The following is a 23,570-nucleotide window of genomic DNA, read 5'->3' on the forward strand; positions in this document are numbered from 1 at the left end:
TGCTATAACATGCTATGCTCTTTTTTTTAATTCTTTTTTTTAACACAGGTTCTCAATTTGGTACAAAAACCCGTTTTCCAGTCCAAGTGTTTCACACACATATTGCTCTGGGGCTCCTCCTGCAGACATTTTATGGTACTGCACCCAGTAGTTCTTGATAGATAGTCATTCATGAAGTAGATATTTGTAATTGTGTTGATTTATAAAGTGGAAATGCTGGTCCTCAGTATGCAGCAAGTACAAGAATGTGTGTGTGTGCGTGTGTGCGTGTGTGTGTGCGTGTGTGTGTGTGTGTGTGTGCGTGTGTGTGTGTGTGTGTGTGTAGGTGTGTGTGTGTGTGCGGGGGCTCGTCTGACCGTCAGTGGCCAAGGTAACTTTTAACTGTGAAAGCTAAAGGATGTTCCCACAGCGAGCAGTACAAGTATGTATCAAATGTAAAGCCTCTTTTCTATAGATTTAATATGCTTTTTTTTTTTTTTTTTTTTTTCTTCAGATTACAGTCGTATAGATGTGATGATTAAATGCACCGTGCCTTGTCCGGGAAAAACAAAAGTGTCGTCGCCGTTGTCGTCAAATGGGTCGTGTCGTGTTTTGAAGCGATCGTGTTAACGCTGTTCTTATCTCATCCTTAGTGCTGTCAACATATAACCAAGAAAAAAATAGATACAATTTAAAGAAATTAGCCCTTTCTGTTTAAAATTTTTTTTAAAAAGTACGTGACTAAGCGTAGTGAACGTTATACAGACGTAGACCACTATAATATAATATAAGGGACGTGTAGATCGGTGTCATAGTGAGTGGTTTCTTGTAATTTATGTAAATACAATGTTTTTTTTCATATTAAAAGATGAAACATCACGTTGTCCGACGTTTATTCAAAGTTTTTTTGTAGTAATTCAGAGAAATTAGCTTTTCACGCACACAGGGAGGGATTCAGTTTCTCTAAATGATGTTAATTTGTCATTTATTATTTCAGTTTATTTAACTTTCAGGACTGTTTTTATCAAAATTGTATGAGATAAAAGGGACAAAAAGTTTGCATGAACTCTTTTTTTTTTTTTTTTTTTTTTTTAAAACCAGTGCAGCATGAATTTCTAACTCGGCTCTACTACTGTGACATGTGTTTGTTATGCTGTAACTAGTAATAACTAGTTGTACAAGAACAGTGTGTATTAAAATATTCCAAATCTTGTACGCCCAAGACTTTTCCATCCTTTTATTCTGAAACACCACAGACAATAATATTATGTTTGATTGTAAAAAGTGGAAAATATTGTGTGTTTTTTTGTGCCAATAAATGTCTAAAAACCATTCATTATGTGCCAGGAACAGGGAGAGCGACGCTCACAGCCGAAGGCCACAAGGACACCTGCGGGAAACCTGAGGAAAGTGCAAATTTGCAAAATTAAACAAGGTATATATATATTTCTATAATAAGAAATGTCACCGGAGATATCACACTGTCACCAAGAATTATTAAAAACACACATTGTCCCACTGACACTCTATTATTTTGACAGTCAGATCATGTTTAACCCTTAGAACACGGAGAATTTCGGCTGCTTTTTTCTCTTTACCTTGTTTAAAAGTACAGTATAGACAGAGGCTATAAGTATGTGCAATAGAGTGAATTACATCCGTTTTTTGTTGCAGCACAACGTAAGCAATCTGATGAAAAAAGTACTCAAAAATGTTTAAAATCGGATTGAATTTGTGAAAAAACACGTCTATTTAATTACTGCTACTTTACATCACTACAACTCCTTATATGGACATCCTGGGGGTGTACAGTTATAGGTCACATATTCAGGCTTTTATCTATGTGTATACATGTATATATGTGTATATGTATATGTATACATATATATACTACATGTCTATATATAATTAATCATAAAAACCCTCAATTTAAAGCCTGAATATTTGACCTATAACGGCACACCCCCAGGATGTCCATATAAGGAGTTGCGTTTTATTCCCACTGCAAATTAGCATGGGTGCACCTAGTCTTAGTCATTCAGTAAATGTCTTATTGCTTATACCTTTATATTCTAAATGTTAAAAGACTCGGCAGGTAAACGACTCTGACATTACTCTCAACATTTGATTGAGCCCGTGGAGAAGCAGCGGTTACCATGACGATGCTCTCGGTGTCGTCCAAACGAGAACAAAAAACATCAACCCTCTTACAAGCAGCGGTTAATGGACGAGCCGTAATTAAGAAGGACTTTCAATAACGTAAATTCAAAAGTAGCTGTATGTCACCAAATTTAAATATTTTATGGATCATGCTCTGTGGAAGCACAGTCACATACAACACCTCTATGTACTCCATCCAAGAAGGGTATTTTTAAAACTACACAATCCAGAAATAAAGACATTATTCAGAAGGTGATTATTAAACTTTAATAAAAAAAAAAAGAAAGAAAACAAATTGGTAAATCACTATTCATTCATCCACAGCAGCTTCCTCTGGATTAGGAGACTTCCTTTTGAGAGGAATGATGTAGATCCCATTCTTGGCCTCTTTAAGTCTCCACCATCGACCCAATCTGAAGAAGTACAAACACAAAACTATGACTCTGAGGTAACGAGTCCCAGTTTTTTTTAACGACCAACTCTCCTTCACAGAAAGTTCAAAGAAACACTTCTGAGGACGAACACAATTAAATAACCATCTTTCTAGCAGTGCCTTCAACCTTAAATGGTGTGAAAACAGTGAATAATACAAAAATCAGTCATTAAGTTCAAACTCAGAGTCGTTTTTATTTAACTGTCAGGTTTGGATGCAGCTCCATCGTCTGGCCCTGATCAACACTTTGTTAGAATTCATATTACAGAGTAAAAATATGTTGCGTCTGTATTCAGATGAGTGTCTGCTCTGATTGGAATCAGTTTTTTTTTTAATTATTATTATCTTCAGGCAGTAAAAAAAAAAAACCCTCTCCAAATCCAATTAAAACCACATTCATTAGTTGTCTGAAACCAAATTAAGGTCATGTTTCTGCTGATACGTCTTAAATTATTCAAACCAAATGCTAAACAGGCCTCAAAGACGATGAAAGGTTGAAAAACTGATGTCGGGGTCAGATTAAGGTGAAAATGTCATTGCATGAACTTAAAGAAGGCAAAGTAAGATTGTTCTGTTGACTTTATACTGAATAATGTTCTCATTATTAACTCTCCACCGTTGTCTTTCTATAATAGGTTTGTGCTTTTATTGAGAAAAACTCATAATTGAGGCTTTAACTGTAGATTTGTCTTCATCGTCTCTATAACAGATGCTAATGAGCAGATGAACACTGCCACCTAGTGGACCTTTATTTTATTTTATTTGTTTAAATCACTGCCAATAGATGAAAACTCCATTGTTTCTATGGAAACTAATACATTCACACAGTTACCTGTGCTCTTGTCCGACTCCTGCCACCAAGAACTGACCGGAGCTGGAGAACTTCAGGCTGTTGATGAAACCAGACTGCAAGAAAAACCAGAGACATTTAAAAAAAAAAAAAAAAAAAGCTTACTCTATTCAATTCCAGTAGTGACAATGATTTCTCACTAGGAAATCATCATTTTTATGTCTTCTTATTCGTCAACTGCTGACTTGTACATGAGTGAGGGACAGATAGACTTCCTGGTGTGTAGCCTAAGGCAAGTGGAATGTGTGTTGTGCTACAACAGCCACACAGAAATGAGTCGATGACAAAAATCTACATTTTGCAAATTAACGGGAAAAAAAATTGTTTCAATGACGGCCCCAAACGATGACAAAAACAAAACTAGAAAAGCACTCAGAGAGCGCAGACCTCCGCAAAGGCATCTAAGTACCTACAAAACACACCCTGTCTTTCATCCAAATCTGTCTGTGACTTTTTCGAGTTCTGTTGCTTAACAGACAGATAAACAAACGTATACCTCATTGGCGGAGGTCAATTATAATTGAAAAACAAAATGATTATTACAAATACAGGGGCTTTTATTCTGAAATGTTTGTTTCACTTTCTGTCCCGCTCGTCATCCGACAAAAATATCCATTTGATTAAGTTTTATAATTTGTGTTTTTGTCTTAACAAGAGGAAAGTGAGCGGCTGTGTTGGACTATTTTATTTACTTGTGTTATTTTGTGTATATTATTGTAATTTGTTTCTATGTATTATGGAAATTGATTAACTGGGATAAAAGGGGCAGAGTAAATAAGATTATTTTTCTGCTCCTTTTCATTCAAGACAATTTTGTGTTTATATTAAATCGTTTTCTGAAATTGTGAATGAAATTAAACTAAACAATATACAGTAATTGATAGTTATTTTGAGGTAAATTCAAAATGTCATCTTTTTAGTGTGTGCGAGAAATTCGAGTCAATGAGTAATCATTTTAATTAATAGTGACTTAAATTTTGACCCAAATAATCATAATTATTGTTTTATTCCAGATGCAGAAAGAGTCCTTTAGTACATAACCTACATCTCAAATTGAATCTGTCCTTTACTCCTTTTATGAGACGGACAAATAGACCAAAAACATAACCCTGTGTGTATAATAATGTGTGTGAAGTGTTTAAATCAAACTTTATATGAGGGTTAAAAACAAAGAGAGAGTCGTGGCTCACCACTGGGACGCTGAAGAGACGCTGCAGACCACGGAAATGCTGACCACACTTCCACAGCTGCACCTCTGAGTTGTGTGAACCTGTACGGACAAAAACGTAAGTAAATAAACAAGTGATTGTAAAATCAAATTAATTGTCCAACTAGTTTTCTAAGGTGTTCTTAAAAAAAAAAAAAAACTAAGAATGACTCTCACAGCCAGAGGCACCTGAAGCTACGGTGTCGGAGTTCTGCAGCGCCGCGACCGAGGCGACCCAGTGAGGCTGCTTCAGCTCCGCGTCGCCGTAGCAACCGTGAGCCTGCTTCACGGTGCACAGAGGCTTCTTCTTGTTCACGCTCCACAGAGCCACAGACCTGAGGTCAGTGAGGGAGAGAGAGAGAGAGAGAGAGAAAACATGAGTGAGCGGTTCTGTAAACACAAACAAAATCTGAAAACGTGCGTCCCGCTGACGTCTTACCCGTCATCGGCTCCCGTTACCATGTGCTCCTCGTTTATGAGCTGGATGCAATCGATCGAACTTCTGCAGGGAAACAAAAATCACGTGTCAGAAAGTTGTGCTAAAACTATTGCAAAATGTATTATTGATAATAACCCAATACTTGGCTATTTTTTTCTGCCGCAGGGAGTTCAAAATAAGTTTCACTTTTGTGCAAAGAGACTTTTCAGCATTTAATAGGTGCTGTTCCACCGTGTACTCACATCTTGTTTGGAATCGTTTTATTGGCGTTCCAAACTGATCTTGGACAGACTCTAAGCGGGTATAGACATGCGCGCGCTGGCCGCAGTTTTTGCGCGCGTCATCACAACATCGTTTCGGTGGTTACCGGGGGAAACGGGAGGAAAATATAGGACGTCTTTAGGGCGTCCTGCGTCTGATTTCTTATTGTTTTCAGTACAGGGCCCAGGACGCCCGGACGCCCTGCTGAGCTAAAAGCCTGCTAGGTGAGTAACAACTGTCAAATCATAGCTTTTTTTAATGACTTGCCCATTTACAGCACGAGCCTAATAGTAATCTGAACTTGTTCCACCGAGCAGGAAACAGAATCACACAGAGAGAGAGAGAGAGACTCACTCGTGTCCGTGGAAGACGAGCTGAGACTCCTCGGCGATCTTCCACACCCTCACGGAGCGATCGCGTCCTCCCGCCGTCACGCAGCGCTCGCGGCTTAAACAGTCCAGCCCCGTGATGGCGTCCTGATGCCCGAACCTACAGAGACACGCAGTATGTACAGTCGCAGTTTGAGTCATACAAGACAAATCCAAATATTTATTTAATCAATAATGTCAAGTCTCCTCCGCTCGGTCACTCACAGAGTTTCCACGTATGCGTTCTCAGCCACGTTCCAGACCTTGATGGAACGGTCGTGAGACGCGCTGTACAGATCGTGAGATCCCCGTCTGAATGAAAGACCCTTAAAAGTAAAAAATACTTTGATATAATTCACAATAAATTTTTCGTCATAGACGTATGCAAATGATATGGAAAGAGGAGGAGCCTACCGACACTGGGCCTTTGTGTCCTGTGAATTTATAAAGATGTTTACAGGTTTCCGCCTCCCAAATCATGATGAGTTTGTTCATGTCTCCAGTCGCCTGAAAATATGGAAACACTTCATGTTACTGCAACATGAGGCAACACTAACACTAAACCACCACAACAAGCACAACTCACTAAGTATTTCCCATCTGATGATATAGTCATGCACAGGATGTGAGCCGTGTGTCCGACGTGCCGATCCTCTGTGCCTTTCCTTCCACCATGTATTGTATGCATTTTCTTGCCGAGCTCAACATCCCCTTAAGATGTAGGAAGACAAAAAAAAAAAGAATTAACTTACGCTGCCAAAAAAAACACAACAACAACAAACAAACACCTTATTATAGCGAGTCTTTTGTGTACTCACACTTAATGATGGAGCAGTCTTTGGCAGCAGAAAAGATGTACTTGTCATCAGGAGATACGACCAGACAGGTGATGGGAAGTTTGTGTCCTCGTAAAACTCGGATCTCTGAAGCATCCGGCTCTATGAGCTGTGATTAAAGCCAGTTTGTTAATGAGCAGGTGATTCTTTTTTCTTTTTTTTTTTGTAGTTTCATGGCAAGGTGACACAGGACGGGAGACGACGAGTTCTATACTTACATCTTTGGCAATAAGTCGCTGAAGTTTTCCTTTCTGTTCGAGCTGAGGAGAACAACGTACACGGCAAGGTAAATATGAGGTAAGTGATCCGACATCCATCCAAAATAAATGACACCTTGTTCTACCTGTATTACGACATTAATTAAGATTTTTCCTAGATATGGTGTTAATATGTGCTTAATATTTACTAATAAATGGCTAGTATTAATGGTGGGGGGAAAAATCGATTCACATAGGAATCATGATTCTAATCATCCATGATTCTAATCTAATCTAATAAACTTCAAAAATGGACTTTTGAAAAAAAAAAAAAAAAAAAAAAGTTAAAGTTTCTATTTTGAAAAACCACACAAAACACCAGTTTGTGTTATTTTGTAACTTCTGGGAGAAAAAGGCAGCTAGTCTAAGCTTTTATTTATTTTATTTTTTTGTACAGTAAGTAAGTTTTTATTTGTTTTGAATGAATAAATGTTAACTTTTGTCTTAAGTTTGCCTTTGTGAGATCACATTATCTTATACAAGCTGTATTGTTTTGATGCCATCATTTGCCTTAACACACTATGCATTGTATCAATTTTTGAATCGAGAATCGTTTGAATCGAATCGTGACCCTAAGAATCGGAATTGAGTTGAATCGTGAGCCACCCAAAGATTCACATCCCTAGCTAGTATGCTACTTATATGCATGTTAGAAAGCACCTAGTTGTTGGTGAATACGTGTTCCTTAATTTAAAGTTTTACCATTAATATCTGCCTGATATTGCAATGACAGAGGCCGGACAGCTGTTCCATCAAACTGTCTTCTACAGAGTGATTTCAGCAGTCGTGGTTGTTGGTCTATGTATTTCAGAAAAGTGCTCACCTACTGGGGTTTTCTGACACAACTATCCCCAGGCTTCACATAGACATAGGTCTAAATACAGTGAGTGAATGCCTTTTTGATGACAGGGATCAGAGAATGGAAGACCCTGAAGCAGACGGGCCACAGCGGCAAGACAATCGCAATGGGAACCATTCCTACCACTTCAATATGCATCGTCTGTACCCAATAATATGGCCTGTGAGTGTATCATAGGCTTTAAACGAAGTAGACAGAAAATAAAGCATATAATGTATAAGCTTAAAGCATAATAAAGTATTTGAAACTATTTTATGGTTCAATGAAGAACCACAGATAAAAAAAAACACCACAGCTGTTTAGTGATGGACATCTTTTAGGCGGTGAGTAACACTAGGCTTCTGATACAGGATTGTGTCTTCAGTAGAAACTGTAAACCCATGTCATATATACTGTTTTAACCCCTGAGAACACTTCTCACCACTTCTTCTTCAAGTTTTCCTGCAACCAGATCAGTGTCCAGCTCCTCGTCTTCAGCGTTCCTCTCCTCTGTTTGAAAACACATATCACACAGGTAATTTAAATAAATAAATAAACACACACTGTGTGTCTTATGGTGTTTAGAGCTCCTTTGCAGTATGAATAAAAACACACTGTGGACTCATTACCTGCGTCCTTCAGCTGTTCCAGGTAAACTTTGGCCAATCTGAGCTTCTTCTCTTGTGGCGTTTCCGCATAATCGTTGTCCTCCTTGGGCTGCCTCTTCCTGGGCACTTTGGAACTGAAGCAAAAGCAACACAACAACACAACGAGTCACCACAACTGCTCAAATGTGTTGAAATCGCAGTCACATTTCCTGTGTTATAGCACATGAGAAAAGTCACCTTTCTGGCTCAGAGTCACTGGAAATTTCTTCGTTATATTTAGAGCTGGGTTTCTTCGCACGCACTTTGCTCCTAGCACCGGGATCTCCATCGCTCTAGAGCAGGAAAAACAACGTAATCGTGATTATCGATCAGAAGATCACGTTAGTGACACGGGGCGTTTAGACTGCACCCCCAACTTGTAGTGGAAGTGCTGGGTTAGCTACGTGCTGCTAACTGTCACGACAAACCTTACCTTCCGTTTGATTCCCGCTGTATTTTTCCCCTGTTTTGATACTTTGGGATTTCCTTTAGACTTTATGAAAAAAGACGACGACATTGTCAAAAAATCCACACGCGTACGTTCCACAGCGGACGCGTTAACTCTCTCCAAATCAACACAGTGTGGACCCACATGGGTACACGCCAACCAAACCTTGGACGCCCGGTCTGAGTGGAAGAGAGACGCTGATTGGCTGATGCTGTCGGTTTCTCGCGGTTGTCCCGCCTCCTCTGAAAACTCCGACCTCCCATTGGTCGAATGCTAGAATTACGACGGACAGGAAACTGTACCTGGGAAAAATCTTCCCTCGGGGAATGATTTTTCGAAAATTTGTTCCGCGCTTAATTGTAAAAAAAATATAAACAGTGGTTTTATAAATATGTGTGACATTTAGAGTTGAAGACAAGCCCGTGGCTGTTATTTCACACATATTCAACCGCAAATATTTCGCCCGGCTGTTGCTAATGAGCCACACTTGTAGCAGGATCTATGTACTGTACTACTGCAGTAGTACTACTACTTCCTCTACTACGCAGTATTTTTTATTTACTGCGCTGGCTTTGTCCTCAGTCCTCAGTCGTTACTGTTTATCCTTGAGGTCGAGCTGCGCGGCCAGGTGAGCCTCATTTGAACACGTTTAACGTTTAAAATACCACCTTTACTGCGGGGGGAAAACGCTCGAAATGACATATTGTGTCACTCACTTGTCTCCAGTGTGGATATTAGTTGGTGGGTGTGTGGTGTGGAGGCAGGGGGTGGAGGAGGGATGCGTTCAGGAACTAACTTTTCATTGTTGCGTCGGATGAGTGAGTTTTCCACTAAAGCGTAATATACACGAGAGAGGGGAGGAGGGAGAAAACAAAGTTAAACTTGAAGTTTGCGTTGTATTCCGTGCAGAAAAGCAACACTTTATGACTATTTCTTCTCCTTCAGATTAGATTTCTCCCTCCGTAGTTTTTTCCTCCCAAATGCCTCCCAAGAGAGACGCAGGGACGACCTCAGCACAGCCGCCAATGAAGATGATAAAGCTCAGCTCGGAGGCACCGGAGTTTGGATGTGATCCAGTGGAGGATAAATACAGACTCCCCGAAGAGTCCGGATACTCACCGTTTCCCAACAACGAGGTGAGGCACTTTTATTAGCGTTCAACAGGGCAAACACTATAGAGATAGAACCTATTAATCAGCCATTTTTAACTTCTTTTTTTTTTATTTACATTTTTAAGAATTGAAATCAGTGATTTTTAAAAAAAATGCATTGCCTGATTTTAACTTATATATGCAAGTATACACATTTTTGTTCTCAAACGTGATAGTTTTCACAACCTCTTAATTGATGGACATTGTCTGCAGACATAGAAAAACCCATGTCTGCAGACTCTCTCACTGGCTGACTTTTATTCATAAATCCATCCTTGGACTTCTGCCTACATATGTGTGTAGAATCCTCAGCCGATATTGGCCTGCGTTCTCAGGACATCATACATCAGATGCAGGTCCCGAGAGTCAAAACTGAACTGGGCAAAAAGTATTTTTTTATATTCCGCCCAGTCTACCTGGAACAATGTGCAGAAGGACTTGAAATTGACACGTCTCATAACTCTGGGGCGGAATTCAAGTCTATTATAAAAGTCGGAGAAATGAGTTCGATTGGATCTTGTGATTGCACTGTGTGATCCTGAAATCCCACTTTTGTTTTTCTCTGTGGTGCAGGGGTGTCAAAGTCATTTTCACTGAGGCCCACATCAGCATAATGGTTACCCTCAAAGGGCCTCATGCAACTGTCATACCATAACCAAATGTCACCAAATATAATGTAAAGTAAAGGTAACTACTCCGTAACACATCGCTAAATAACTTTCTGTATTTAATACTTATCGAAGTTACAAATATGATGCATTATAGATGTAACCCAGTCCGCGACGGTGTTTCTTGACAAAGTTTTAAAAGTCTGTATCTGGTCGCACCCTCAGAAAAAGACTTTGAAGCACGGGTGATTTCTTCAGCCACAATAAAGCTATAGCTTTCACTGCCTCGTCATATTTGGTTGTGGCTTTTGTGAACACGTTCTGCTGCGATCACGGTCTCAATCTCAATTTCACTCGTCGCATGATGCACATACAATGATACACTGTGATCTAGTGGCGGGAAATTTAGTTTAGTTTATGGTCAACGCACGCCTTAAAGCAACATAGACCTATTTTAACACAGATTTTTAAAACCGCTTAATTGCTCAAGGGCCACATAAAATGACGTGGCGGGCCACATCTGGGCCCCAGGCCCTGAGTTTGACATGTGTGATGTAGTGCGTGAGATCATATTTTACTTGTGTCTTGTGTGTTGAATGTAACTATTCTGTGTTTGTGCTGCCGTCTTGGCCAGGTCACACTTGGAAAAGAGGTTTTAAATCTCAATGATTTTTTTACCTGGTTAAATAAAGGGAAATATATAATACAATATATACATGTATCTTATTATCCAACTGTGCATGGACCATGTTGATTTTGGACGTCTTTCTCATCGTGGCAGAATGACACCATTGAGTTCGATGAGGAGAATATTTCAAGTCCAGGAATCAGAACAGACACCATCAGTCTCCTGATGAAAATCGAGCAGCTGCAGGCTCAGCTCAAGTATGAACGCAGGTGTAGGATTCTGGCCGAGAGAGAGCTGAGGGAGCTGAAAGGTGGGTGGTTTAAACAAAAGAAAAGAAAAAAAAAGATGGCGTATTTATCATCGAGAGAAAGCACTCGGAGAGCACAGCCAAATGAAAGTTGGACATGTATTACATATGTATTTTTACGAATGATACGTATAAGGTTATCAGCTTATAAGCAAGTAAGTTTATTTATTTTATATGTGTGTTATTTCTGTATAATTGCCACAAAGATTCCCAGGAAACTTCAGTGCACCTTGATTGTTATAGTATACAAGGAGAAATAGTTTTTAATTATTTAAATCAAATAATTATTAAATGAGCAGCGAAGATCCCAAAGAGTCACCTGACAATAAGAGTAAACATTTTTATTATTTAATTGTATTTAAATTTAGAGTTTCTTTCACTGACTTTAGCGCTGAAATCAATTAGTCAATTATTAAATGAATCGTCAACTATTGAAATTTTAATTTAATTTTGTTAAACATTAAAACAAGATTTCTGGTTGTTTTAGCTTCTTAAATGTTGATAGCGATAACGAATGATAACATATAAATAATTTAAACTCAATCATTTTGGTTTGTGGACAAAACAAGACATTTGAAAACATCGTTATTTCCAGTTTTGACAAACATTGATCAACGTTTTTAACGCTTTCAGACATTTTATGGACCAAACGATTACTTGATTAATCGAGAAAATAATCAACAGATTACTCGATTATGAAAATAATCCTTAGTTGCAGCTCTAACTGACTTCTATTTTTATTTTCATGAGTATAGTTGATCGTCCTACAACTTGGGGAAATAAACACTCCTTTTTAAGTTACGTAACCTAGTTCAATAAAGGGGTTATCTTATTCTCAACTGCTAAAGTAAAGTAAGGAAGCAAAAATTCAGTTAAACACCTGATTTTAATATTTACAAATAAACCTGCTCCAGGGTCAACATTTTCTAAACTGATGCAACGCTTTGACTTTGCAGAGATGAACACTCTCATGATGCAGATGAGACACACGGCACACGAGCTACGAGTCACCCTGGATCATGTTCTCCACGGAGGCGAGGCAGGAGTCGGACCGCAGAACTCTCAGGATGAAAGCACTTGCTCTTTCCTGGCTCAGTCTGAGGCCGAGATGAGAGCAGCCCACAATATCCCAGAGGTCTGAGCTCATATTTCTGCTTTCCCCCCGTATTGATTTGTTTGTTTTGTCAACAGCAGATTACGTCCGTGTGTGTGTGTGTTTTTTGGAACTAACTTTTTTCTCTTCCCTATTTTGACCCTCAGGACGACCAGAACCTGCTGTTTCTCGCTGAGAATCTCCGAGTCCCCAGAAACCTCTACGAGCGTATCGCGGAGATCGCAGACTACAAGAAATACACTTCGGCGCTGCTGATGATACTTTTTGACAGGGAAACGTTGGCCACACACTCTCTGCAGGGCCGGAGGAACACCTTCACAGGAGAGGACTGCCACAAGCCGCAGCTACCACCTGAGATCCTCAGGAGTATCATTGGTGAGATGATAGTGCACACTGTGTTTTACTGTGAATTATTTATAAATCTGATAAAGCAAAGTGGAGATTAAAGCTTTTATTACAAACTTTATAAAAAAAAGAAGTTGATCAGTGTTTGTCAAACCTGGAAATGACGATGTTCTCATATGTCTCATATGATTCAGTTTTAATGAATTCTTTGTTATGTGGAGCAAAGAAACAAAGAAAACATTCACATTTAACCTCTTCTTCACGGATGCCCGCGCAGAGAGCTACGATTTACGGCCAGTTTTTGTACCAACAAGTTCTTTTTAGACCAATAGTGACAAAATTAAATGGGATTAAGAAATCTAAAATGGCACAGATGGTGCCAAACTGTGCCAAATGAGAGAACGCCTAGACATCTCTTTACTAAAACCTCTGTCATTTCACTCTGCTTCACTTCAGCAGCATCAGACTTTGCACAGCTCATGTCCACATGTTCTTACATGACCGCCATGCGTTTTTAAGCTCCTACTGCATATTTTAAAGGTGATATACACTTTAATATGCAATATTTTTTTTAGGCCAGAGAAAAAATCCTTCATTTATGCTGTGTTCCATCTGCATTTACTCTGACACAGTGGCATCTACAGTGAAACTTACACCTCTGGTGTGTTTTCTTTATTTTCATACCATAATCCACATAGAGCTTGTAACTGCAGAGGTTTACTCTATTTAGTTCGGACATGTCATTATCGAGCAGGGACTCCAAAAAGAGGGTCAGGGATGAAGAAGTTAAGAAGCTAAAACACTCAGAAATAAAGCCTTCATTCCAAACTTTTCTTTTTCAGACCACGTGGCGGACAAGTTTGGCGTCGATTGCAGTCAAATAAAAACGGCAATCCGGACAAAGCTGAATAATGAGGACAAACTATTAAAGAAGAGGTTGGGCATGGCGAAGCCTGACAACAAAGCGATCATCGATCAAAGCTTTTGCCACGGCTCTTCGCTCCTGCCTGAAAATGAAGCAATGGGCAACGACTCTCAGTTATAACGCTTCAGCTCTGCCTTTCGTTTGTAGAATCAATGTGTTACAGAATCCACGTCTAGTTTAGTAAACGAATCTAGAGCTTGTATTCAGTTAATGTTTTCAGACTTCTTCCCTTTTTACTTAGATTTTTGTCTATTTTAACTGTATTATGTGTGCAGACTGTACCAAGTCTAACCCGGTAATTTTCAAGTCACTGAACAATACTGTTAAATGTGCGTGTGTGTGTGTGTGTGTGTGCGTAGTCAACAACCAAACGTTTGTATTTAATCCGACGTGACTGTGTCTGAACAGCAGGTTTGTCAAGTTGATCCTAGTCAAACATTTCTAGTACATTTTAACCCGAATTGAAAGTAGTAAATGTTTGAAATGTTCAAAATCTCAAGAGATCTTGCTGTGCCTTGTTGTTCTTTACAGATCGTGCATCGTACATGTAGTAAATACTATGTTTTCAGGTTCTCTTTCTTAGTTTTTAAGGCCAGAGGTGGAACATGTACGCTTCCAGAACATCTGCTGCTCTTACTGCTACGGTTTATGTTGTTCACCACGAAGAGGATAATAAAACTCTGGAGGTGATATCCTGTTAGAGCAGGTCGCTCCCGTAGGAATAATACAGTAGTCTTGTTTTCAAAGCAACCAACAGATGTCAGTGCTGAACTCTGTTTCATGCTACATTGAAAGCAGTTTTACACAAACCACCAAAAAGTCATGAAAAGAGCAATAATTGGTCCGTAGTTCTATTCTTTGCTGTTTGACTGCTGTTTTCTGTAACACCTTATATCACGTTGAATAGGTAAAGCCATTAACTATAGACACATATTGGAAAATTGCTTTGCTGTTCGATTAATTGTCTTTTCTTGGGGTCAAAGTGTGTTTGTGATGTCTTTCTATGGAGGTGGAGACACGTGTTGGCTGTAAATCAGTGTTCTGAGGTTCCACACAACACAAAATTGGGTAAAAATAAGGATACAGGTTGGTGGTAGGTGTTTAGTTTACACTACCGGTCAAAAGTTTGGAGTCACCTATACAATTTTTTTTTGTGTTTTCCATTAAAAGTCACACTTTTATTCATCAAAAGAGTTGCAAAATGAATAGAAAATATATTCAAGACATTGACAAGATTAGAAATAATGATTTTTATTCCAAATAATCATTTTACCCTTTCGTCAAAGAACCAGCAAAACTGTTTTCAGCTGTGCTAACATCATTGCACAAGGGTTTTCAAGGGTTTTCTAATCAACCAATAGTCTTCTAACACCATTAGCAAACACAATGTACCATTAGAACACTGGAAATGGGCCTCTATACACCTAACTACATATTCCATTAAAAAACAGACGTTTGCAGCTAGAATAGTCGTTTACCACATTAACAATGTATAGAGTGTATTTCTGATTCATTTAATGTTAGATTCATTGAAAAAAGTGCTTTTCCTTAAAAAATAAGGACATTTCTAAGTGACCCCAAACTTCTGAACGGTAGTGTGGAAGGTAAAGGTTTAGCAGAGGTCTAGTGTAGATACACGTGTGTGATGACTTGATAGAGACATCCACTGTTGAAAGGTGTGATGTGAACAATCACCAACTGCTGGCTCCTCCCCCCTCTCCCCAATCCCCCTCCCCTCCCTATCAGCCAGCTGTGCTGCCTCACTGAACTCACAGCACATCACCTCTGTCTGTATCACGCCTGCCAAGGGATCTTGTTTCAAGGCTCATCCATCTGTTTCATTGAGGAAAAAGAAGCTGCAACATGGCAGCGTGGTTCCTGAGAGGGCTCCGTAAAGTGGATCAGCAGATTCTGCAGAGCTGAAGGAAGAAGAAGAAGAAGAAATGCCTGAGCACAGACTTCTGAGGATTCAGAATGAGTCATCACTTCGCTTTGGAAGGACTCCGCTTTACAAGACTCAACGGGAAACTTTTTTTAATGGGGAACGACAGCCAATTTCAAGTTACTTGGTAAGTTTTCTTTTTTTTTCTCTACTGAGACAGCAGTTATGACGTCACAAACCCCAATTTTCTATGAGAAATTTCCATTAATGATGAGGAGATATGGAAATGTATTTGCAATGTGTCCCACGATGCCCTGATTATGGCAAACATCTGTCCTGAAACAGTGACATATTGGCAATTAATGAATTTGCTGAAGTTTTTAGTCCAAACGGAATAATCACGAAAACACCTGGGGAAACCCCCAGATGGAACTGATGAGTTTATTATGCAAGGGTGTATGAAAAACCGCATCAGCAACTGGTGCAGTCAAAATTAATGCAAATTTTTACAGCCAAATGTCACATAAAATTACTTTCTATTGATTTAATAATGCCACTGTGTCAGAGTAAATGCACATGGAACACAGCATAAATGAAGGATTTTTTTTATCTCGCCTAAAAAAATATTGCATTTTAAAGTGTATATCACCTTTAAAATATGCAGCAGGAGCTTAAAAACACATGGAGGTCATGTAAGAACATGTGGACATGAGCTGTGTAAAGTCTGATGCTGCTGAAGTGAAGCAGAGTAAAATGACAGAGGTTTTAGTAAAGAGATGTAATTATGGATTATTAAATCTTACTTTATTATAATTATGCAATTATTATTATTATTATGCATGCAAATACGCATGTGCGTGTCATTTGTGAAGATAAGTCTGAGATCAAACACGCTGTGTGCCAATAGCTGTCAACCAGAGAGGATTACAGCAGCATCAGTGGATCACTGGCAGCACATTTAGGACAAAAACATATTATTTATATATTTCACCGTCATACAGTTGAGGTAAATGTGAAACAGGACGTGCATTCTGTCAATGCACAGCATTCGATCGCTGTGTCGATGAGAATATTGTCCCCTCTTTGAGACTGTGGTGACTCTGGATACATACTAATCAATGACCCTATAGTTCCCTGCAGCTGGGCGTTTAAAACAAGCACACTCATTATCTTTCCTTTCAAAAGGATTAGGGTAAGGACGGAGGGGAAGACAGGGGTGTCCTCCATGAATTATTCCCACAGATCAGGTCTTTGCCTCACAACAGCGAGACAGAGACAGAGAGAGGACAAACTGGCCTTCAGTGGTGAGCCGTGGATGTTTGGTGGGATTAATACGACGTTGAGTTGCCGTGTCTGGTGCTAACATACACAGTACAGTGATGGGGGAGCTTTGTCCGTCCTAATGATCATCTGGGTTGTGTCAACGTGTCTCTGTAAACATTTGAAAAAAAAAAAGAGAAAATGTTGTTTTCCTCTGCAGCTGAACACGCACGACACCAACACAGTGTTCAGTTCATCGTTAGTATCTTAAAACTGTAGCTCTTAATTTTTCAAATTCAAACAAATGTTTGTCAGATTCAAATCACTGCAAAATTAATTCACACATTAAGTTACGCTACCGTTCAAAAGTTTGGGCTCACTTAACTGTAACTATAACATTAAATGAATCAGAAATACACTCTATACATTGTTAATGTGGTAAACGACTATTCTAGCTGCAAACGTCTGTTTTTTAATGGAATATGTACATAGGTGTATAGAGGCCCATTTCCAGTGTTCTAATGGTACATTGTGTTTGCTAATGGTGTTAGAAGACTATTGGATGATTAGAAAACCCTTGTGCAATGACTTTGTCAATGTCTTGACAAGATTTTCTATTCATTTTGCAACTCTTTTGATGAATAAAAGTGTGACTTTTAACGGAAAACACAAACAAAATTGTATAGTTGAGCCCAACACTTTTGAACGGTACACTCTCAGAAATAAAAGTGCTAAGTAGAACCATATAAGGTTCTTCGGCTTGTCCTCATAGTAGAACCCTTTTTGGCTCCAGGTAGAACCTTTTCATAAAGGTTCCTCCAAGAAACCTTTTAATTAAAATCCTTTATTCAGGTAAAGGGGTTTTAAAGGGTTCTCTGGATCAAAATGGTTCTTACTGGAACCATTAGTGTTACCAAGAACCCTTGAAAAACCCTTTCTTCGGGAAAAGGGTTTTTCAGAAGCAAATGGCAGACAGGAAACAGCAAATACTGTGCTCGTAAAGACAGACAAGGGCAAAAAAAAGGTTGGCGTATGACTGAAAACCCAAAAAAACACCTTTGTAAATTTCAAGAATTGAATTCTACTGCTTCAATAAACCTGACCGTTCAACAGTTTGACATGACAGATGCTTCCTGCTTCCGTCCGCCCCTGCACTGCTGCTGTATTCACACAAATGCTCCCTCCGTCAGCTTTTTATAGATGTTAAACCTCATTTATTTTCTCTTTACAGGAGTGAATTCGTCTGAAGGATCCTTCATTCGCCTCATGACTGCACAATGGAACACACACGCGCACTTTAAAACCTTTATTATGAATCATGGACGAACTCGGCTCATCTCCGACCCCTGGCTGCAATGAGAACGCCACCGCTTGGGCACAAACGCCCTCAGGACCCAGCAGACACCATGGCACCCTTCCAAACCCTCAGACACTCTTCAAGGACCTGGCGGGGATCTTTTTCATGGTGACCATGAACGTTCTGGCTCTGCTGGCCAACACTGCCGTGCTGGTCGTCGTCATAAAGGCGCCTCATCTCAGGAAATTCACCTTCGTCTGTCACCTGTGCGCGGTGGACCTGCTGTGCGCCATCGTGATCATGCCGCTCGGGATCGTGTCCAGCTCTCCGTACTTGTCCGGCGTGACGTTCAACGTGCTCGAGTGTCAGGTGTACGTGTTCCTCAACGTCGTCCTCATCGCCGCCTCCATCTTCACCATCACGGCCATCAGCGTCGAGCGCTACTACTACATCGTCCACCCCATGCGCTACGAGGTGAAGATGACGCTGAGGCTGACGGCAGCTGTCGTGGCGGTGGTGTGGGTGGCCTCGGCGGTGCTGGGCCTGTCCACGGTGTTTGGGTGGCCGGCCTACGGCAGCCTGAGCACCATCAGCGCCGCACACTGCTCCCTGCACTGGAGCCACAGCAATCACAGGCGGATCTTCTCGGTGCTCTTCAGCGTGGCGTGCTTCTGCCTGCCGGCTGTCGTGATTTTCACCGTGTACTGCAACGTCTACAAAGTGGCCCGGGTGGCCGCTCGCCAGCACGGAACTCTGCCCTCGTGGACAAACAATCAACTGAAGCAACGCTCGGACTCGATAAACAGCCAGACTACCATCATCACAACCCAAAACGCCCCGCGCAGGTTTATGCGCGATCGACCTTTTGGCGGCGGCAAAGCTGCTCTCACGCTGGTGCTCATCGTTGGCCAGTTTCTAATCTGCTGGCTGCCTTACTTTGCGTTCCACCTCCACCTGTCCATACACGCAACGCCCAACATCCCTGCAGACCTGGACGGGACCATCACCTGGTTGGCCTATTCCTCCTTTGCCGCGAACCCGTTCTTTTACGGCCTCCTCAACCGACAGATCAGAGAGGAACTGTGTAAGCTGAGGCGATGCTACTCCACACAGCCAGTGGATCTGGGCATCTCCAGCCATGAGGGCTCAGGCCACGAGAACTTCCTGCAGTTCCTGTACAGGACCAGCTGCACCTTAGAGACACGAGGGAGCTTTGCCGCATCCAGCCCGAGGAGCACTCTGGATCAGACCGGACAGACCGGCTTCAGAATACCAGGACAGATCCCAGAAGAGTTTGGCTAGATTTAGGTTTACTTCACCAAGTTAAGATATAGCGTCAAGGAATCTGAAGATGATCATAAAATAGGAACTAATGGTTCCTGTTCCTTCTCCTAAGGACTGTTTTTAAATGGTTGCTTCTGTTTTTAGGGGCAAAACCACAACGTAAACAGTGACCAATCTAATAAAGAACACTTTATTTTTGCTCAACACTAAAGCTGTTTAGCTGCAATCAGTAGTTTTCTGTAATTGAAAATGATCACACTTGAACAATAAGTCATTAGTTGACCTCCGACAAGAGGTTTATGTTTACCAGGAACAAGTGATTCAATTTTGGGCGTGATCCGTACAAGCTATCACTATTTTTATTGCTAATTTGCAGGGTGCTGAGCTGCCTTGGCGGAGGTCTGCGCTCTCCGAGTGCTTTTCTAGTTAGTATAAGATCTGACAATTATGTCAAAATGAAATGACTTAGAGTGGTGGTATCTCACAATATCCGTAAAATCAGGGGATTTTTACAAATACACCAGCAATAGTCTTTTTTCTTGGACAAGTGTCAATGTTGTCATCTTGTTTTGTTTCATATTGAGTCTTTAACGTGCAAATAAACAATAGTTACTTTGATTCTTCACGTAAATCAATGCACTTAAGTCATCATTTTTAATCCCGCTGCGCGTTAGCAGCGCGTCGATTCAATCACTTTATTTATCTCGAGTCACAGTGCAATAAAAGCGCCATTGAAACACTTAAGCACAGATGTATCTATACAAACACACACACACACACACATACTGACACCACACAACATTAGTGCAAGTTGTGCATTTCAGTTATGTGGTACTGTTCAAATACGACTGATCTCATGTCATTTTGTTCCCACCACTCTCTACAAATTCTACAAAGGCAGTAAAACAAGCAGACAACACACGATTGCCCCGAAGTGACATGAGAAAAAATAAAAAAGATGTGCTCCCAAAAAAACCCCCAAGATGTGTTAGCGACACAATACGTCGAGTCCCCCCCCCCCAAAAAAAAAATTAAGAAAAAAAAATTGAAATTGAAAATGTTTTTTTTCTTTCTTTTTTTGGAAACTCGAGATCTCGACTTTGAAACTCGAGATTTCAGGGGGTTTTTTTGTAATTTTTTTTCTGTCACGGAGCGTACGATTGTGCAAAAAAACTAACCAAAAAAAAAAATATATATATTTTGCCGTTTTCTCTCTGATTAGATAAGCAGGGATTTTCTGGTTCAGGACATTCATGTCAATATGTGACGAGCTCGCTGACTCAGGCTGAGCACATTTAGTTAACTGGTGATTACATAAGAGGAAAATGCCATTTCATTACAGCTGTAGCGGATGTATTTAATACCTTCATGATCACCAGTATGTGCACCAGCAGATGAATCTGTATAATAATGTGTTCGTTGATGAATATGACAGTGAATAATGGTACATGCAGTTTGTTCTTGTTTTGGGATGTTTATGTGGTGAAAGTTTTTGAGGGAATGTGCAGATTACACTTAGGGGATAATATTGGATAGATGTGATGATAACTGGTATCTAAAACCTGTAAACACAAATAGATAAACAGGCTAGAGAGAGACAGTCTGGTTTCCATGACTTTAGGGGACATTACATTGACTCAGATTCATTTTCCTGGAGACTCACTCTTAACCATATCAACTTCTGACCTAACCCTAACCTCAACCTAACCATACAACATGTCCTCGCCTTAAAATGTAGTAATTTACATGACGGGGATTGGATTTTTCTCCCCATAAGGGAAGACAAGTCCCCATAATGTGGCTGTGTAAACAGATGTAGGTCCCTACAACATGAGTAACACACATGCACTTTCTCACAGACACAGACACACACACACACACGTACGGTAATTTATTGACATCCAGATATGTTAAAAGCAAGATAACACTGTGCCATTTTATGATCTCTGGCACTAGATGGTGTTGTGTAAGAGCTGCAGAAAATCAGTGCAACTTCACTAGCGGTACAGCTATTATCAAAGCCAATATAATAAAATACAGGTAGTGATGCACGCACACACATGCACAATACACAATATAGAGTGTCTTATATCCTTTTTGCATGAAAAAAAAGTCATTTTCACCAACTACATAAACACACCTGAGCAAAAAAGTACTCAAAATGTTTAAAATCGGATTGAATTAGTAAAATACGTCACAGTTCAAAGTTCACTCGGCTCGTTTTTATGAACAAAAAGAAAAGAAAAACGCTCTTATTTTGAGAATTCTGCACAATTATTTCTACTTTATATCACGATTAAAAATGTGATCAAAATCAATCATAACTTTGACTCAATAAGAATTTTTTTTTAAGCCTGAATATGTGACCAAAAACACATACCCCCAGGATGTCCATATAAGGAGTTATGTATTATTTACATACATTACCATGGTGCACAAAGGGTTAAACATGCTAATGGCAAAATGTTCCACTATATTAATTACTTAATAATGCAAATATCATATATAATATAATATAAGTATATAAGTAAATGAATTAAAGCGGAACTAGACCGGAAGTTCCAATTAACGCTGTTTTTTTGGTGTGTATCTGCGTCATTACCTTGTTTATGAAGCCCTGACGGTTCGAAACAAACAGTTCAGCCACTGCTGAGAACGCTGTGTTTTATTGTAATCTCTGGGCTCAACGAGATCACTGAAAATCCCGTAATAGTTACGTAAACAGCGGTTCTCCTGAACAACCGATCGTCCTGCTCCGGGCACTAGTCCGGGCACATCCGGTTGCGTACATTGAACCGCAGAAGAAGAATAACGTCCGTTGTGCAGGTGTTTCACGAGCGACAGTGTCTTCTGACTCTGGGTCTGACTCTGGGTCAAAGGTCGTCAAAGGGACTGCGGCGGGGAGTCGTGACGAAGCTATTTTTAAACACTGTTAAAACAATGATTTGATAATGAGGAGCAGTGCATCCACCGTTCCAGAGGGGGGCGCTGCGCTTCTGAGAGCTGTTGTGCTGGATAGTACTGGCCAATCACAAGACTCTGTCTTCTGGGGGTGAAAGTTCACTCTGAAATCTCGCAGCAGAAAAACAGCTTCAGAAAAGAGGATTTCTATCGGCTCGTTTACAGCAACTAGGAGGTTTTTGACCATAAAAACAAGTTAATGTATGTAAGTAGACCTCCATTACTAACATTTATGTGCAACAGGACCACTCTATGTCACCTTTAACAACAACAAAATAACAATGACAACAACACTGCAGCTTTAATGAGACAATAAGAGCGTCGCAGAAATCCATAGGCGAAAAGAACGAAACCCGCTCCACATCAGTCAGTGAAACATGTGAGATAAGGTTAACACTTCAAAGCACTGACTGCTTGTTTCATCCTCCCACTTCCACGCAGCGCGTCGCTCAGTTTAATGAATATTTGAGCCGGGTCAGTTCTTCATAAGTTGCTCATTAAAGTGAAACACCTCCCACCTCGGTGAGTGACCACTCGTATTAAATCAGGACAATAACATCGACTCTTTGTGCGTCTCTTTTTTTTCAAAGCGTACATTCATGGCAGATCAAACACACAGACCCCACTCAATGTTCTCCTGCTGCCGTGGGCTTCTACTTCAGGTCTGAGGAGCCTCTCTTCGGGCTCACATCACAGACCAGGGTGATAATGGGAGAAGGAGTGAGAAAGGTGTGACACGTTATCACCCTCAAACTGTAACTGCACAGGTTTACACACATAAAGTGATGATGGTGAAGGAGCCAAAGCCAGAATAATGGCAGAATAAATTTGCATGCTCGTGTTCATGTCACATATATTTTTGTATAATGATGGAGAAGGGATTATCTGTACTGACAATCAATTTATTTAATTTTGTGTTTTTTTTCATTTTTTGTTTTTTTCCCCCTCCCTGTAACAGATTTGAGATTGGAACCTCTGGGATTAGCGACAGCACGGCGAATAATCGGTCTGACCTATTGTACTGAAAACAGCTGCATCGACGGACGCTCAGCGGGAAAAAGTGTCCAACGTCTGCATATAAATTG

The 23,570-nt window shown here is 40.2% G+C and overlaps 3 protein-coding genes across 3 annotated transcripts; 2 read left to right on the forward strand and 1 right to left on the reverse strand.

Annotated features, from left to right (window-relative positions):
• Nucleotides 1-2,436: 2,436 nt before the first annotated feature.
• rrp9 (ribosomal RNA processing 9, U3 small nucleolar RNA binding protein) lies at nt 2,437-8,839 on the reverse strand. Its single transcript, XM_083893082.1, has 15 exons — nt 8,709-8,839; nt 8,474-8,568; nt 8,258-8,370; nt 8,071-8,138; nt 6,752-6,793; nt 6,516-6,642; nt 6,284-6,408; nt 6,112-6,204; nt 5,923-6,023; nt 5,684-5,818; nt 5,069-5,131; nt 4,819-4,964; nt 4,613-4,692; nt 3,405-3,478; nt 2,437-2,552 (listed from the first exon to the last, which is right to left on the reverse strand). The coding sequence occupies exons 1-15, from the start codon at nt 8,790-8,792 to the stop codon at nt 2,450-2,452; spliced, it is 1,449 nt and encodes a 482-aa protein (XP_083749208.1). The 5' UTR covers nt 8,793-8,839; the 3' UTR covers nt 2,437-2,449.
• Nucleotides 8,840-9,631: 792 nt separating this feature from the next.
• LOC310929924 (uncharacterized protein) lies at nt 9,632-14,294 on the forward strand. The gene is made up of 5 exons (XM_083892788.1): nt 9,632-9,859; nt 11,264-11,420; nt 12,374-12,552; nt 12,678-12,906; nt 13,719-14,294. Exons 1-5 carry the CDS (start codon nt 9,704-9,706, stop codon nt 13,919-13,921), a joined length of 924 nt encoding a protein of 307 aa, XP_083748914.1. The 5' UTR covers nt 9,632-9,703; the 3' UTR covers nt 13,922-14,294.
• Nucleotides 14,295-18,261: 3,967 nt separating this feature from the next.
• LOC310930004 (putative G-protein coupled receptor) lies at nt 18,262-19,542 on the forward strand (the record flags this gene model as incomplete). Its single annotated transcript, XM_083892891.1, has 1 exon — nt 18,262-19,542. One exon carries the CDS (start codon nt 18,262-18,264, stop codon nt 19,540-19,542), a length of 1,281 nt encoding a protein of 426 aa, XP_083749017.1.
• Between the last annotated feature and the right edge of the window lie 4,028 nt (nt 19,543-23,570).

Source organism: Microchirus variegatus (genome assembly GCF_963457635.1).
Source record: "Microchirus variegatus genome assembly, chromosome: 7".
NCBI classification, from domain to species: Eukaryota; Metazoa; Chordata; class Actinopteri; order Pleuronectiformes; family Soleidae; genus Microchirus; species Microchirus variegatus.